General features: G+C 35.4%; 1 protein-coding gene across 1 annotated transcript in view; it reads right to left on the reverse strand.

The window, feature by feature from the left end:
* The window catches only part of LOC133335871 (serine-rich adhesin for platelets-like), a 49,322-nt gene that overhangs the window by 17,307 nt on the left and 14,049 nt on the right, over positions 1-17,966 (reverse strand). The window contains exon 3 of the mRNA XM_061544163.1: positions 3,408-3,424. Within this exon, the coding sequence (XP_061400147.1) occupies positions 3,408-3,424 (17 nt within the window). The remainder of the gene's footprint in view (positions 1-3,407; positions 3,425-17,966) is intronic.

Here is a 17,966-nt window from a genome sequence, read left to right on the forward strand (position 1 = left end):
ATATGTGTGAAGTTTCTAGAAAATCGTTTCAGATTTAGATATAGCTCTCATATATAATTTCGTCCGATTTATTGTTAGTGGTGCACCAATTTCCCTACATATCTTTCGATTTGCACGAAATTTGGCATATTGTACTGAATTGAGTTTAGAATGGTGTGTGCAAAGTTTCGTGAAAATCGGTCCAGATAAATATATAGTTTCCGTATATAGTTTCGTCCGATATTATGTAAATAGTGGCGCGATGTCCCTATATAAATTTCGATTTGCACGAAATTTGGCACAGCGTCATGAATTAGGTTCAGAATGATGTGTGCTAAATTTCGTGAAAATCGGTTCAGATTTAGATATAGCTCTTGTATATAGTTTCGTCCGATTTTATGTAAATAGTGCCGCGAAGTCCCTATATAACTTTCGATTTGCACGAAATTTTGTATAGTGTACTCAATTGAGTCTTGAACGACGTGTGTTAAGTTTCCTGAAAATCGGTCAATGTTCTTTCGAAAATCGGAGTCTGTCAGGAGACATATGTAGATATACCCACAGTGGTGAAGGGTATCATGTAGTCGGCCCCGTACGACTTCACTACTTCCCTTACTAGATTGAATATTATTTTGAAAGCTCGTACATTAGGTGGACTTTTTTAAATATTGTTGTGAGAGGTCCTACATAAGGAGTGGGTTTTGGGATCCAACCTAAGGCTTGCATATTTTAAAAATTTAGTTTACGTACTCATTTCATTCTCAACGCCATCATGTCGATCTATTCCAAAATAATCCCGCCATTAAATCTCTCCGTGTCATTAAACACAAAACATCACACATTATTAATTGCAATCGAGTGTTCGACATGTCATGTCTGAAAGCCTCCAAACACAGCAACAACACCAACAAATCCTCCACATCGAACATCTATTTAATGAGATACTTGAAATACTCAAGGAAAAAGGTGGAGGTGCGCTCGTAAATAAATATAAAACAGACAAAATACTTCCTTAACGGAAATAATGAATGAGAAAGGTAAACGACAAATAAACAAAAAATACGGACGGACAGGCGAATAGGGCTTGTGCCATTACAAAAATAAAACAAAAAATCAACAACAACAAAATTCGTATTATTTTGGGGTGGTGGTGTGGATGCATCCAAAAATATACACCCAAGAAAATGACAATCAAAAAAACTTTAAGAGTGGCGGGAAGAGGAGACGAAGGGTAGGATCTTCTATTTTGCCCCGGTGGCTGGAGAAAATGCAGTCCACAAATGAAAAACGAAAATCGAAATATTCCTGTAGACTTCTTAATGGTCGGAAATGTCTGGCATAATAAATTCTCGAACCAAAGACAAACATATGGCATACGTTTTGATCGCACACACACATCGATGTATATAGACATTTTCATGTCTTCGTTGATGTCAGCCAGCCAAACCGGCTGTCACTCAGTCAGTCAGTCATTCATTTTATTCAATCAATTTGATCTGTAAGAATAAGATATCGAATGAATTTTCTTTCTTTCGTGTGTGTTTGTATGTATGTGAATGTGTTTGTATTGAATTTTTGAAGATACAATATCAGATTTTGTTTTCCTTTTTTATGACACAACATAGCAACACAATCTTGTGTCAATCACATTAGGTCATAAAAAGTTAAGATAAGGAAAGTGTAAATTTGGCGGAGAGAGGAGACAATTTTGAGGTAGGAAAATAGAAAATTGTTCTAATATTTTCTTTTTGATAATTTTTCATGACTTCTTGGGGTTTTCTATTTGCTTAGAAATTGTTTTCCCTGGGATGTGAATAGATTAGAACACCTTAGATTAAAACTATATAAGGGAGCTATATCGAAATCTGAACCGATTTTCACGGAATTTAACACACATCATTCTAGACCTAATTTGGTACGCTGTGCCAAATTTCGTGCAAATCGAAAGATATATAGGGACTTTGGTGTACCAAATCGGACGCAAATATATATGGGAGCTATATCTAAATCTGAAGCGATTTTCCCGAAAATTAACACACATCATTCTAGACCTAATTCCTTGCGCTGTGCCAAATTTCGTGCAAATCGAAAGATATATAGGGACCGTTTACATCAAATCGGACGAAAATATATATGGGAGCTATATATAAATCTGAATCGATTTTTAGGAAACTTAACACACATCATTCTAGACCTAAATCATTAGGCTGTGCCCGATTTCGTGCAAATCGAAAGATATATAAGGACTTTGGTACACCATTTACCTAAAATCGGACGAAAATATATATTGGAGCTATATCTAAACCTGAACCGACTTTCAGGAAACTTAACACACATCATTCTAGACCTAATTCCTTACGCTGTGCCAAATTTTGTGCAAATCGAAGGATATATAGGGACTTTGGTATACCATTTACATTAAATCGGACGAAAATATATATGGGAGCTATATCTAAATCTGAAGCGATTTTCAGGAAACTTAACACACATCATTCTAGACTCCATTCAGTACGCTGTACCAAATTTCGTGCAAATCGAAAGATATATAGGGACTTTGGTACGCCCTTTACCTAAAATCGGACGAAAATATATATGAGAGCTATATATAAATCTGAACCGATTTTCAGGAAACTTAACACACATCATTCTAGACCTAATTCATTACGCTGTGTCAAATTTCGTGCAAATCGAAAGATATATAGGGACTTTGGTGCACCATTTACCTAAAATCGGACGAAAATATATATGAGAGCTATATGTAAATCTGAACCGATTTTCAGGAAACTTAACACACATCATTCTAGACTTAATTCATTACGCTGTGCCAAATTTCGTGCAAATCGAAAGATATATGGGGACCGTTTACACCAAATCGGACGAAAATATATATGGCAGCTATATCTAAATCTGAAGCGATTTTCACGAAACTTAACACACATCATTCTAGACTCCATTCAGTACGCTGTGCCAAATTTCGTACAAATCGAAAGATATATAGGGCCTTTGGTGCACCATTTACCTAAAATCGGACGAAAATATATATGTGAGCTATATATAAATCTGAATCGATTTTCAGGAAACTTAACCCACATCATTGTAATTCTAAATCATTAGGTTGTGCAAAATTTCGTGCAAATCGAAAGATATATAGGGACTTTGGTGCACCATTTACCTAAAATCGGACGAAAATATATATCAGAGCTATATCTAAATCTGAACCGATTTTCACGAAATTTAAAACACATCATTGTAGTTCTAAATCATTAGGTTGTGCCCAATTTCGTGCAAATCGAAAGATATATAGGGACCGTTTACATCAAATCGGACGAAAATATATATGAGAGCTTTATCTAAATCTGAACCGATTTTTCCGAATTTCGTCCTTGCGCCAAATAAGTGACCTATGCCAAATTTTATCCAATTCGGATCATAATTGCGACTTGTACTTTGTTTACAATTTAACATGGACAGACGGACGGACATGCATACATCGACTTAGAAAGCGATTCTATGCATATTCTCAAAAGGAACCATGTGTCTATCTCGTTTCCTTTTGCCTGTTACAAACGTATGCACAGAGACATAATACCCTGTACCACAGTGCAGTGAAGGGTATAAAATGTACTTCATTTAGAAAATGCTCCTGGGGCCTGTAAAATGGGTTGAACCTTTATGTGGAGGCTACACCCAACGATTGACCGATGTTTATAATTTTTAGTATGACGATTTACCGCCCCAACCAAAGAAAACTCAAAACACCTAATTACAGACAATTCGGTTGAAAAACGTAACCAAACTCCCCAAAATGTCAAAATTGGATAGGTTTCGATAATACCGAAATTTGTTTGGGGTTGGGGGGGTACCTTTATATGGGGGCTATAACAAAAAGTGGACCGATATAATGTAAACCCTACAGTGTCGCTGTTTAAAATTAAGAAAAAATATAAATAAATTATTTCAAACTTCAAACATGTTTGATCAAACTTGAATTCGTTTTAAACCAACATCAAACATGTTTGATCGCATTTTTTATATAGAATTTTATTAATTTTGGGTTTTTTGATTTTAATTTTTTGTAACACCTCCCTTTTGATGGATTTTACATTTCCCCTTAAAACCTCCCCCTCTTCAGCCCCATTCCTAACTTTACTTAAAATCTATACGATCTCAATTGAGTGTGATAAAATATCTTCTAAATATAGTATCCCATTTCATATATCATCAAACAAATTTGTGTGTGTGTTGAGATTAATTTTACATTCTAACAACTTCCTGTCTCCATCTCCCCCTCCGCTTCCCATCAAGATGAAAAATCATTTATCTTTGCCTTATCATAAATAAAACGGAAAAATTCTTATTCCGAAAAAACTGAAATTAAACACGATCTTCGAACCACAAAAAAAGGAGAGGAAAAACACTAAACAGATATTATCGCCGAAGAAGAAATGCAGTAAACCTCTTCTTCGCCTCCCCCAACCCCTTAGAAAACACAGCATGACACTTTTATGACACCCACATAAAATATGTTCTAGCATGTGTGGAAAAGGGACGGGGAAGGGGTGACTAATAAAGAAATGATAATTTAAAACCCCATACTTTATGATCGTTTCCTAAGGAGTCCATTACACCAAGACCCCCGTTGTTGTCTGTGAAGAAGTGCCTGGACCTTAAATGGAAATAAAGTCATGAAATTGAATACCCTCAGTTTTTTTTTATTTGATTGGATAATTGGAATTAAAATAATAATAATAGTAATAATTTAAAAATTATATAATCTAAATTTTATTACACCAATTTCTTCCCCTCTTCGTATGCAAAGTCCAAACCTCGAAAATGCATTTGAATACAATTTAAATTTATTTTTATATTTTAAAATGGTTTTTATGGGCTATCCGCTTACAACAAAAAAATGTTTTGTAATGCCTCCATATAGCCACATGCTGGATATGTCGTACCCCTCCTCCGGCATAGCTAATAATATTAATATAAAATTTCCATTATTTTTTCTTCTTCTTCTGCTCGCCTCTATGATTTGATAATAACAACAACAATAATAATAGTGGCAGTAATGGTCAAACATAACACCCTCTCCTCCCCCCTTTTCCAACAACTATGCCGGTACTATGTAAGTCCGCTTTAAAGTCGAATCAGCCATTTATACGTCCATCCATTTATCGAACCAGCCATCCAACCGTCCAACCATTCAACTTGTTTTTTTGGTGTCATTTACAGACCGTCAATTATTTTCATGTTACCCACATTTCATTGCTGACTTGATTGGTGGTAGTGAATTTAACGGAGCGACAGACAGACAGTCAGACTGACTGCTTTTGCTAGCTGGTTTGCTGGCTGTTTAGCTGGTTGTCGGTTTTTTTTGTTATAAAATAATTGTGCCATTTTTTTCTAAAGTCAATACAAAAAAAGCCGGACAATTTCAATAAAAACTTGTTTTGTCTACAGCAGTGGTTTGCTGGGGAGTTGTAAATGAAGGGGTGGGGAATAAAGGTAGATAAATAGGTGTTATGGGGGGAGATATGTTTATGTGTGATCTGTAATGTTTATGATCAATCATTCTTAGCTTGGGGAGTGTGGATAAAATCATAGAACATATAGGGGACAAACAAAAATTTAAAAATCCACACAAAAAAAAATAATTTTTAAAAAAATCCACGCCTTATGGTAGTCAGAAAAAATAATTTTTAAACCAGTAAGGAAAGTAGTAAAGTCGGTCTGGGCCGACTATATGATACCCCTTCACCACTTTGGGTATATTCTACAAAGTCACCTAACAGACTTTTCGAAAGAACTGAACTTTGGTGCCCCTCTTCCACAGGAAGAAGAATAGCTGCAGCTCTTTCACAGGAAGAAGAATACCTGCAACTCTTGTACAGGAAGAAGAATACATACAGCTCTCCTATATGAAGGGAAATACCTCCAGCTTTCCTTTAGGAAGAAAATTGCAGGCAGCTCTCCTATAGGAAGAAGAATACCTGCAACGCTTCCACAGGAAGAAGAATACCTGCAACTCTGCTATAGGAAGAATACCTCCAGCTTTCCTACAGGAAGAATAATACCTCCAGCTTTTTCAAAGGAAACAGAATATATGCAGCTCTTTCAACGGAAGAAGAATACCTGCAGCTCTTCCATAGGAAGAAGAAATACCTGCAGCTCTTCCACTGGAAGAGGACTCCTGCAGCTCTTCCATAGGAAGAAGAACGCCTGTAGCTTTTTCAAAGGAATAATAATACCTGCAGCTCTTCCATAGGAACGTATGCAGCTCTTCCACAGGAAAAAGGACACCTGCAGCTCTTCTCAGGGAGAAGACTCCTGCAGCTCTTCCATAGGAGGAAGAATACCCGCAGCTCTTCCACAGGAAGAAGGATACCTGCAGCGCTTCCGCAGGAAGAAAGCACACATCATTCTAGACTCAATTTAGTACGCTATGCCAAATTTCGTGCAAATCGAAAGATATATAGGGTCTTTGGTGCACCATTTACCTTAAATCGGACGAAAATATATATGGGAACTATATCTAAATCTGAACCGATTTTCACGAAACCTAACACACATCATTCTAGACCTGTGTCAAATTTCGTGCAAATCGAAAGATATAGGGACTTTGGTACACCATTTACATTAAATCGGACGAAAATATATATGTGAGCTATATCTAAATATGAACCGATTTTTACGAATCTTAGAGCACTTTATTGTAGACTCTATTTAGTACGTTGTGCCAAATTTCGTGCAAATCGAAACATATATAAGGACTTTGGTGCCCCATTTACCATAAAATATATGTATGGAAGCTATATCTAAATATGAACCGATTTTCACGAAACTTAGCACACATCATTATAGACTCAACTTAGTACGCTATGCCAAATTTCGTGAAAATCGAAAGACATTTAGGGACTTTGGTGCACCATTTACCTTAAATCGGACGAAAATATATATGGGGGCTACATCTAAATCTGAACCGTTTTTCAGGAAACTTAACACACATCATTCTAGGCTTAATTCAGTAGGTTGAGCCAAATTTCGTGCAAATCGAATGATATATAGGGACTTTGGCACACAATTTACCTTAAATCGGACGAAACTATATATGGGAGCTATATCTAAATCTGAACCGATTTTCTCGAAACTTAGCACACATCATTATAGACTCGATTTAGTACGCTATACCAAATTTCGTGCATATCGAAAGATATAAAGGGTATTTAGTGCACCATTTACCTTAAATCGGACGAACATATGTACGGGGGCTATATCTAAAACTGAACCGATTTTTACGAAACTTATCACACATCATTATAGGCCTAATTCAGAACGCTGTGCCAAATTTCGTGCAAATCCAAAGATATTTAGGGACTTTGGTGCACTATTTACCTTAAATCGGACGAAAATATATATGGGATCTATATCTAAATATGAACCGATTTTCACGAAACTTAGCACACATCATTCTAGTTATTAATTCAGAACACTATGCCAAATTTCGTGCATATCGAAAGATATTTAGGCACTTCGACGCACCATTTACCTTAAATCGGACGAAAATATATATGGGAGCTATATCTAAATCTAAACCGATTTTCACGAAATTTAACAAACATCTTTCTAGACTCAATTCAGTACCCTATGCCAAATTTCGTGTATATCGAAAGATATATAGGCACTTTGATGCCCCATTTACCATAAATCGGATGAAAATATATATGGGAGCTATATCTAAATCTGAACCGATTTTCAGGAAGCTTAAAACACATCATTCTAGTTCTAATTCATTACGCTGTGCCAAATTTCGTGCATCTTAGTGCACCATTAACCTTTAATCGGACGAAAATATATATGGGAGCTATATCCAAATCTGAACCGATTTTCTCCAATTTCGATAGGGTTCGTCCTTGGGCTAAATAAGTGACCTATGCCAAATTTAATACAAATCGGATCATAAATGCGACCTGTACTTTGTTTACAATTTAACATGGACAGACAGACAGACGGACATGCATAAATCGACTCAGAAAGTGATTCTCTGCATATTCTCTAAAGGAACCATGGGTCTATCTCCTTTCCTTTGCCTGTTATAAACATATGCATAAAGGCATAATAACCTGTACCACAGTGTGGTGAAGGGTATAAAAATCCACGCCCTATGGTAATCTATAAAAAATAATTTTTAAAAAATCCAGGTAGTCAGCAAAAAAATTAATATTTAAAAAAAATTTAATTTTTTTTATAAAATCTCCACATCGAGTAAAGAAATAAGTAGTGACCCAATTTTTTGCCAACAAATGAGGCAGAGAAATCCATTTGCAGTGGTGTCAAGAATGCACCAGATGCACAGACGGACAAACACAGACGCATGATGGCACACAATGCATGTTTGTGCTGCCACACGGATTTCATAGTTGTTGTTGTAAGAGATATGTCAACAATAAATTGAATTGAATGTGCTGTTGATGTGAATACTAATGACGATCATCATGATGGTGGTTCGGACGACGATGATGATGATGTTGCTGGCGAAGATTTATCATGGAACCGCGAGCGTTACAGATTTGTTATATTTTTGCGATAAAGTTCAAATGTGTCGTTATTGTGAAATATTGTCTGAATATGGATAAGTTTGAATGTTGGCCCCCTCTAGGTGGTCTGACGGTATGAGGTTGGTTAACTAGCCAGCCGACGAGCCAGCTAAAAAGTGGAACAATGGTTCAAATGGTTGACTTGACTCCCTCTGCATTTTAAAGTTAGTCTACGGATTTTTTGCAAAGATTTAAAACATAAGACATTGCTAGTTGGTTGTAAGTTTTTGGTTTTTTATTGGCCACATGTTGCATGCAACTAGTTGCGGCAAAGATGTATTACTTCAACTGCCTGCCAAAGCCGCAATAAACCTGATTTTTTCTTCTATTCGACTCCTCACTTCGTTCATCTTGGCCAACACCATACTCCACACCACTACCACCATCCATATCTTTCTAATGGCAATACCGTTAACTAACTTAGTTATAGTCAGCCGTCATTGTTGCATGTCAAAGCTCTCTGGACTGGACGGACAGAGACTATGGACTTGTAGTAGTGGTGTTTATTTTTTCTTTGTGTTCCGATAGGATTAACCATGTCTACCGGGTCCACTATCAATACTTTATTGTTGTATTGACGATGATGTTGGTTGGCTGTGATGGTGGCGGTGTTGTGGAGGCGATGTCGCTGCCGCCGTCTATGTTTGTCTGTCCGCGTCTGTCGGCCTGTGAAGTGAGTGGCTATTACAAGTTGACCATGTATTTTTAATGAGATTTTGACTTGGTTGCTAACTAACTACCATACAGACGACCACATTGAGTGGCCGCCATTGGACGAAGAAGGAAATAGTGTTAGCATGTTAGTGGTATTATGTTCCAAATGCATTGGGAGTTACGTTGCATGGCATTGCATTATTAATTGAACAGCAGCACATTGTGGCTGGCCCCCCTATTGGAATAATATTATGTGTTAAAAGTACAATAATCATCCGGGATGTTGTTGACATACAAAAAAAAATTGATTATGTGACGGGAATAATGTTTCCCTTTTCAGAGCATGGGAACCAAAGAAACGAGATAGACCAATGGTACCTTTTGAGAATATGCATAGAATCACTTTCTGAATCGATTTAGGCATGTCCGTCGGTCCGTCCGTCTGTAGATATTAAATTGTAACCAAAACACAGGTCGCATTTATGATTCGAATTGGATGAAATTTGGCACAGCGTAATGAATTAGGCCTGGAATGATGTGTGCTAAGTTTCGTAAAAATCGATTCAGATTTAGATATAGCTCCCATATATATTTTCATCCGATTTAATGTAAATGGTGCACCAAAGTCCCTATATATCTTTCGATTCGCACGAAATTTTGCACAGCATACTGAATTGAGTCTAGAATTATGTGTGCTAAGTTTTGTGAAAATCGCTTCAGATTTAAATATAGCTCCCATATATATTTTCGTCCGATTTAATGTAAATGGTGCACCAAAGTCCCTAAGTATTTTTCGATTTGCACGAAATTTGGCAGAGCGTTCTGTATTAAGTGCAGAATGATGTGTGCTGAGTTTCGTGAAAATCGGTTCAAATTTAGATATAGCTCCCATATATAGTTTCGACCGATTTTATGTAAATGGTGCACCAAAGTTCCTAAATATGCTTCGATTTTCACGAAAATTGGCACAGCATACTGAATTAAGCCTAGAATGATGTATGTTAAGTTTCCTGAAAATCGGTTCAGATTTAGATATAGCTCCCATATATATTTTCGTCCGATTTAATGTAAATGGTGTACCAAAGTCCCCATATATATTTCGATTTGCACGAAATTTGGCACAGCGTAATGAATTAGGTGTAGAATGATGTGTGTTAAGTTTCCTGAAAATCGGTCGAGATTTAGATATAGCTCCCATATATATGATCGTCCGATTTTAGGTAAATGTTGCACCAAAGCCCCTAAATATCTTTCGATTTGCACGAAATTTGGCACAGTGTAATGAATTGGGTCCAGAATGGTGTGTGCCAAGTTTCCTGAAAATCGGTTCAGATTTAGATATAGCTCCCATATATAGTTTCGTCCGATTTAATGTAAATGGTACACCAGAGTTCCAAAGTTAAGTCTTTCGATTTGTACAAAATTTGGCACAGCGTAATAAATTAGGTCTAGAATGATGTGTGTTAAGTTTCCTGAAAATCGGTCGAGATTTAGATATAGCTCCCATATATATATGATCGTCCGATTTTAGGTAAATGTTGCACCAAAGCCCCTAAATATCTTTCGATTTGCACGAAATTTGGCATATCGTACAGAATAAAGTCTAGAATGATGTGTGCTAAGTTACACATCGGTTCAAATTCAGATATTGCTCCCATATATATTTACGTCCGATTTAGGCGAAATGGTGTACCAAAGTCCCTAAATATCTTTCGATTTGCCCGAAATTTGGCATAGCGTACAGAATAAAGTCTAGAATGATGTGTGTTAAGTTACGTGGAAATCGGTTCAAATTTAGATATAGCTTCTATATATAATTATTCTTCCGATTTTATGTAAATTGTGCACTAAAGACCCAAAGTTTATCCGATTGTCACACAATGTTGTACAGTGATATATAAATTATCACTGGCAAGTGTCGTTGAAATCGGTTCAGATTTAGATATAGGTGCTCCAAACTCCTCATGTTTATCAGATATTTATCCCAATAATCAACGGGTGTCCGATTGATATTTGCTTAAAATTTTAGGTACATAATTTTGTCCCATTGTAGGTTTCAGATTGATATTTTTATGGATCCAATTTCATTTTACTGCGACGTCTATTAGAATTCATTTGTTGAATATACCCAGAGTGGTGAAGGGCATCATATAGTCGAACCAGTCCGACTTTACTACTTTCTTTACTGGTTTTTTTTACAAAATCCACGCCTTATGGTAACTTCAAAATATATTTTCTAAAAATCCACTAAGGCGTTTAATCCCCTATTGACTATAAAATTCGATGTGTATCCTCTTACAGGTATTTTATCACCTGTAGTGGGGATTAATTTAATCTCGCCGAATTTAAGTGACCTAATTTTTCCAAAGAAGAATCGATACGTTGTCCTACGATTCCAATGAACTATTTTTAATCATTGATTAAACCGAAACTATGGACACACATACATTCACTCTCAGATTACTATTTAACACCTGCTGTAATTTGTGAAAAATCCCATTTGAAATTATTGGTGTCAGGTATACGCAAAACAAAACATAAACCAATCATAAACAACACCCTTTCACTTTCAAAAGAAATAATAATAATGCGGCTACCTGTTCAGTATTTTAAAACTGGGAAATGCTCAACCAAGACCACCGTTCACCCAAAATGTGTGACATGTAATATATTTAATTTAATTTTGCTTTATTATTATTTGTTTTGTTTTTATAACCATATTATGGGATAATCCATTTTTAATATCGTATAATAAGATTTAAATTATATTATGGAAATTAAAAACGCACGCACACGAAAAAGTGAGACCCTCGGTTTTGGTCACCCAAACCACTTTATTGTCTCTCCAACATGAGGACACTTTTTTGTTTTTTCAAATTTCCACATGTGTCATTGTTGCCAAGTTTTATGACAACACATTTTAATATTTCCCCCTCTTACTTTCATGGGTACACTGTCATAACAAGAGTCATAACATGACATGTTATAGTCATATTTAGTAGCTAACTAACAGCTCATCGTAGTCATCATGATAATGACGTTCATCACGACGATGATGATGACATTGTTAAATACCATCATAATCGTACGAACGTATTTTTTTTTGAAAATCCAACACGACATGGTTTTACATGTGCTGCAAATATCCAAAACATGTAAAACACATCTGCTTGGAAAATCCCCCTAACATCCTGCCATGCCATGGACAGACAGACATCCTGAACACATGTGCGAGGATTTTATGACCATCTCACTTATTGTCACTTGGTCAATTCTCATTGATGTCAGAAGGATATTGGATTTTATTATCCTAAGTACCTGAAATGTGTTAGGACAATTTAAAATTTTAAAGAAGATTATTCGAAATCGGAGAAAATATTTTTTCTGGCTTTTTGAAAGTTTTATACCCTCCACCATAGTATGGAGGGTATATTAATTTTGTCATTCCGTTTGTAACTCATCGAAATAATCATTTCCGACTACATAAAGTATATATATTCTTGATCAGCGTAAAGTGTATGACGATATAGCCATATCCGTCTGTCTGTCAATAATCACTCTAACGTCTAAACGAATTGAGATAGTTCGCCAAATTTGGCATAGAGTCGTCTTTTGACTACAGGCAGGTCAAGTTCGAAGATGGGCTTTATCAGTCCACTTTGGTGTTCTTGAGCGCGTTTTTTCAATCGTATTCGCTGAAATTTCCTACATTGGGTTCTTATTGGGTACTAAATGTTTCCCCAAAAAATTATAAATACAGGTCCACTTTTTCTGGTAGCCCCCATATAACGTTACCTCCTAATTTTCAGTATTTTGGGGCGTTTTGACCGGATTTTTTTCACCAAATTGGCTGTAATTTAGTAATTTGAGTTCTTATTAGGTAGAAAATCTCTCCACAAAAAATTATGAATATAGTTCAATTTTTTTCGGTCCCCATGTAAGGGTACCCCCAATTTTCGGTATTTTGCGGTTCTTGAGCGCGTTTTTCAACCGAATTTGCTGCAATTTGGTATTTTGTAGTCGTATATGGTAACAAATCTTCCTACCAAAAATTATTAATATTCGGCCCCTTTTAGGGGTAGTCCCCATATAATCCGCTTTTTTATATTTTTGGTTTGATTTTTATAGTTTGGCTTTAAGTCTCTGTTGTAATCATTTCACCCGCGGAGGTTAGCGAAATAAAAAATTAGAACGTAAGGTTCGATAATGAACTATACCCGCATTTAGACCAATATTCCCCCATGTTCGAACTTGAACTAATTTTGGAAGAAATAATAAGATGGGCAAAGTTTGGATGAAAACTAAATTTTCTGAAACGGATTTGGTCCAAAGAAACATGGGGTCTAGAACCAATATTTCGATGAGGCACAGTCTAAAGTCTATACACCCTCATTAGCAATAAGGCAGAGGGTATAATTGTCCATTAAAAAATTTCTGAAAATTTGTATTATGGTTTACATAATCCGTTTTTAGAAATGTCGGTATAGTTCCACTTTTTGGTATGTTCCCTATATTTTCGTTTCCAGTACCTGTCAGTATATCTATGGTGGAGGGTATCCAAAGTTCGACCCGGTCGAACTTAACGCTTTTTCACTTGTTTTATTTTATTTTAAATTGAAATTGGGGAAAAAAATCGGTTCAGATTTAGATATAGTTCCCATATATATTTTTGTCCGATTTAAGGTAAATGGAGCTCCAAGGTCCCATATACCTTTCGATTTGCACGATTTTTGGCATAGTGTAATAAATTGAGTCTAGAATGATGTGTGTCAAGTTTCGAGAAAATCGGTTCAGATTTAGATGTAGCTCCCATATATATTTTCGTCCGATTTAAGGTGTATGGTGCGCCAAAGTCCCTGTATATCTCTCGATTTGGACGAAATTTAGCATAGTGTACTGAATTAGGTCTAGAATGATATGTGCTAAGTTTCGTGAAAATCGGTTCAGATTTAGATATAGCTCTCATATATATTTTCGTCCGATATAAGCACCAAAGTCCCTATATATCTTTCGATTTGCACGAAATTTGGCATAGCGTACTGGTTTATGTCTAGAATGATGTGTGCTAAGTTTCGTGAAAATCGGTTCAGATTTACATATAGCTCCCATATATATTTTCGTCCGATTTAATGTAAATGGTGCACCAAAGTCCCTATATATGTTTCGATTTCAGCGAAATTTGGCATAGCGTAATGAATCAAGTCTAGAACGATGTGTGTTCAATTTCATGAAAATCGGTTCAGATTTAGATATAGCTCCCATATATATTTTCGTCCGATTTAAGGAACATGGACCACCAAAGTCAAAGTATCTTTCAAATTGCACGAAATTTGGCATAGGGTACTGAATTAGGTCCAGAATGATGTGTGTTAAGTTTCGAGAAAATCGGGTCAGATTTAGATATAGCTCCCGTATATAATTTCGGCCGATTTAATGTAAATGGTTTACTAAAGTCCCTGTTTATCTGTCCGATTGATATTTGTTTTAAATTGATTTAAATAACTTGTTCCATTGTAAGAAGCAACTCTATATCTGACCAAATGAAAAATTTAGTATAGATTGCAGAATGACGTGTTTATGGATCCAATTTCATGCCAATGGTCAAAACGACGTCTGTTAGGATATATATGTAGAATATACCCAAAGTGGTGAAGGTTATCATATAGTCGACCCCGTCCGACTTTACTACTTTCCTTACTGGTTTAAGAAAATATTTTTTGTAGACTACCATAAGGCGTAGATTTTTAAAAAATATTTTTCAAGTACCCAAATAAAGGATATTTTATATTTATCGGTATAAAGTTTAGGCACATGATTAGGAAATATTGACACACATTATTTTGAATTTATTTCCTTTTTTATTTTTTTTTTAATTTTTTTTTTTTTTTTTTTTTTGTATTTTTTATAATGTATTTTATTTTGAATATTTCTAATTGTTTTAAAATATTATACACAATTTTTAGGCATCATATAATGAACGACTTCTTAGAATATCCCAGACTAGGATTAGTAGCAACTTCGCATTACTATACCAACTTTTAGCACTTCTTTCCAAAGATAAAACTTTTTTTCGTAGGATTTTTTTTTTAATTTTTGTTAATATATTTTTTTTTAATTTATATTTCCGTATTATATTAATTTTCTATTTTTTTTCTATTTTTTTATTTATTTTCTAATTTTTTATATTCTAATTATTTCTTATTTTTTATAATTTTCTTATATTTTTAAATTTTTCAATTTTTTCTTATTAATTCTCTTATTTTTTTTTTATTTCTTCGAATTATTATTTTTTTCCGAAATTTCACATTTCTTCTAATAACGAAAAACAAAATCCAATTTCCCCGAAATGAATGAAAATCTAAGAACCACAACACAAAGCCAATATTTGTGTTGTCTTTCAAATAAACAATTTTTAGTTGGTAGTTCGTTCTTCAATCGCAAAAGACTCGTTACAAACTGAATTTTAAGTTCGAGAAACTTGCTAAAGAGTTCAATAGCATAAAAATCCAAATGCAATTTATTTGTTATTCTTTACTGTTTTAGTTTTTTTTTTTCATTTTTTTACTGCTGCTATCTGGTGTTGTGGCTGAGATAGGCAGGCTAGCTGCCTGCCTATTGGCGCTCTTCACAGTTGCCGCTTTTGCTGGTTTATTTTTTTCTTATGTCGGTTGTTGTTGTTTTGCTGTTCCTCCTCCTGTTGCAACTATTCAGGTTGTGCAAATTAACCAAGTTTTGCAAAAAGCAAAAAAGTAAACGGCCAGTGGCCATAGGCAGGCAGAATAACCATCCATCCATCCACCATCCAAACCCCCCTTACCCCCACCACCCATTCTTTTTCCCGCGCTGCTTACAATTTATTATTGACTTGTTGGAAGATCTAACAAGAAATTATTTCTTTGCCTTCCTCTTCTTCTTCTTCCTACACTATTTTCTTTGGACTGAGTAATGAAAAAAGAAATGGCAGGCAACATCGTCAAGCGGCTTGGTAACGTCATCATCATCAGAAGAAGCAAAAGCATCAGTAATAGAACGGAGCACCAGATCCATTCATACATACACCATGGTTAGAGCTGGTGCCTAGCTCTGTTGTTGTTATTTTTCTTTCATTTTTTTTCAAAATAGAAAAAAAAATCATAACAAATAAGTCATGGACCAAAGAGCAATGTTGGCGGTTTGGTAGGTGGGGGCCAAGAGATAGAGAGGGAGTAGCATGGGGAAATTGATATTTTTCTTAATGAAGAAAATATTTATCCTGAGGAAAATGGCATCCAAGGTAAATATTTATTTTTCCAGTTCAACAAATTTTGCTTTTATTTTAGTTTTTCGTTCGTTACATCCTAATAAACACTTAAGTGAGTTCGATTATACCACAACAACATTAGAAGCCGAAGAAGCAGCAGCAGTGATTGTCTTTTCTTTGACACCACCACACAAGAAAAAGTTATTAGAAGAGTTTTACAAAACTGTGGCAGGGACTAGAACACAAACGCACAAATTGAGCATAGAAGAGGATAGGCAGTCTAGAAACAGCAGTGATCAATAAAATAGCAGCATATATATACAAGAAGAGGTCCTAAGCTTGTTATTGTAACCCACAATAATACATCTATGCCAATTGAACCTAAGCTTAAAATATGTTGGTTTCTAATGATTTTGGTTGTATGGGTACAGTATCCTGCTGATCTGACAGGTATAAGATCTCTGGAAATTAAATATATAGCTCCATATATGAACCCACTTCAATAAATTCTAACAAAAGCCATTCCGCAATCTACGCAAAATTTCACGTGAAATCGTGCAAAATATATATAGAATCTATATATAAATCTGAAAAGATTTTGACAAAACACCACAAACCTCATTCTAGACTCATTTCAGTACACTGTGCAAAATTTCAGGTCAAACCCATACAGGCTGGATCTTTGGTTCTTTACTTACATGAAATCGGTCGAAAATATATATTGGAACTATATCGAAATCTGAACCTATTTCAATTAAAACCAGTAAGGAAAGTATTAAAGTCGGACTGGGCCGAATATATGATACCCTTCACCACTTCGGGTATATTTTACATGTCTTCTAAGAGACTCCGCCTTTTCGAAAGAACATTGACATGAGCTATATCGAAATCTTAACTTAACTTTGATCGGACAAAACTATATATGTGAGCTATATCTAAATCTCAACTGATTTTTACAAAACTTAGCACACATCATTTTGGACCTTATTCAGTACCCCTTGCCCAATTTCGTGCAAATCGGAAGATATATAAGGACTTTGGTGTCCCATTTACCTTAAATCGAACGAAAATATATATGGGGGCTATATCTAAATCAGACCCGATTTTCTCGAAACTTGACACGCGTCATTCAAGACTCAATACAATGCACTGTGCAACATTTCGTGCAAATCGAAAGATATATAGGGACTTTGGTGCACCATTTGCGCAAACTCGGACGAAAATATATATGGGAGATATATATAAATCTGAACCGATTTTCACGAAACTTAGCACACATCATTCTAGGCTTAATTCAGTAGGCTATGCCACATTTCGTGCAAATCGAAAGATATATAGGGACTTTGGTACACCATTTACTTTAAATCGAACGAAAATATATATGGGAGCTATATCTAAATCAGATACGATTTTCTCGAAACTTTGCACACATCATTCTAGACTCAATTCAGTACGCTATGTCAAATTTCGTGCAAATCGAAAGATATATAGGGACTTTG

Source organism: Musca vetustissima, unplaced genomic scaffold, assembly GCF_032173495.1.
Source record: "Musca vetustissima isolate MV318-11 ecotype Yass unplaced genomic scaffold, APGP_CSIRO_Mvet_v1 utg35359, whole genome shotgun sequence".
NCBI lineage: Eukaryota > Metazoa > Arthropoda > Insecta > Diptera > Muscidae > Musca > Musca vetustissima.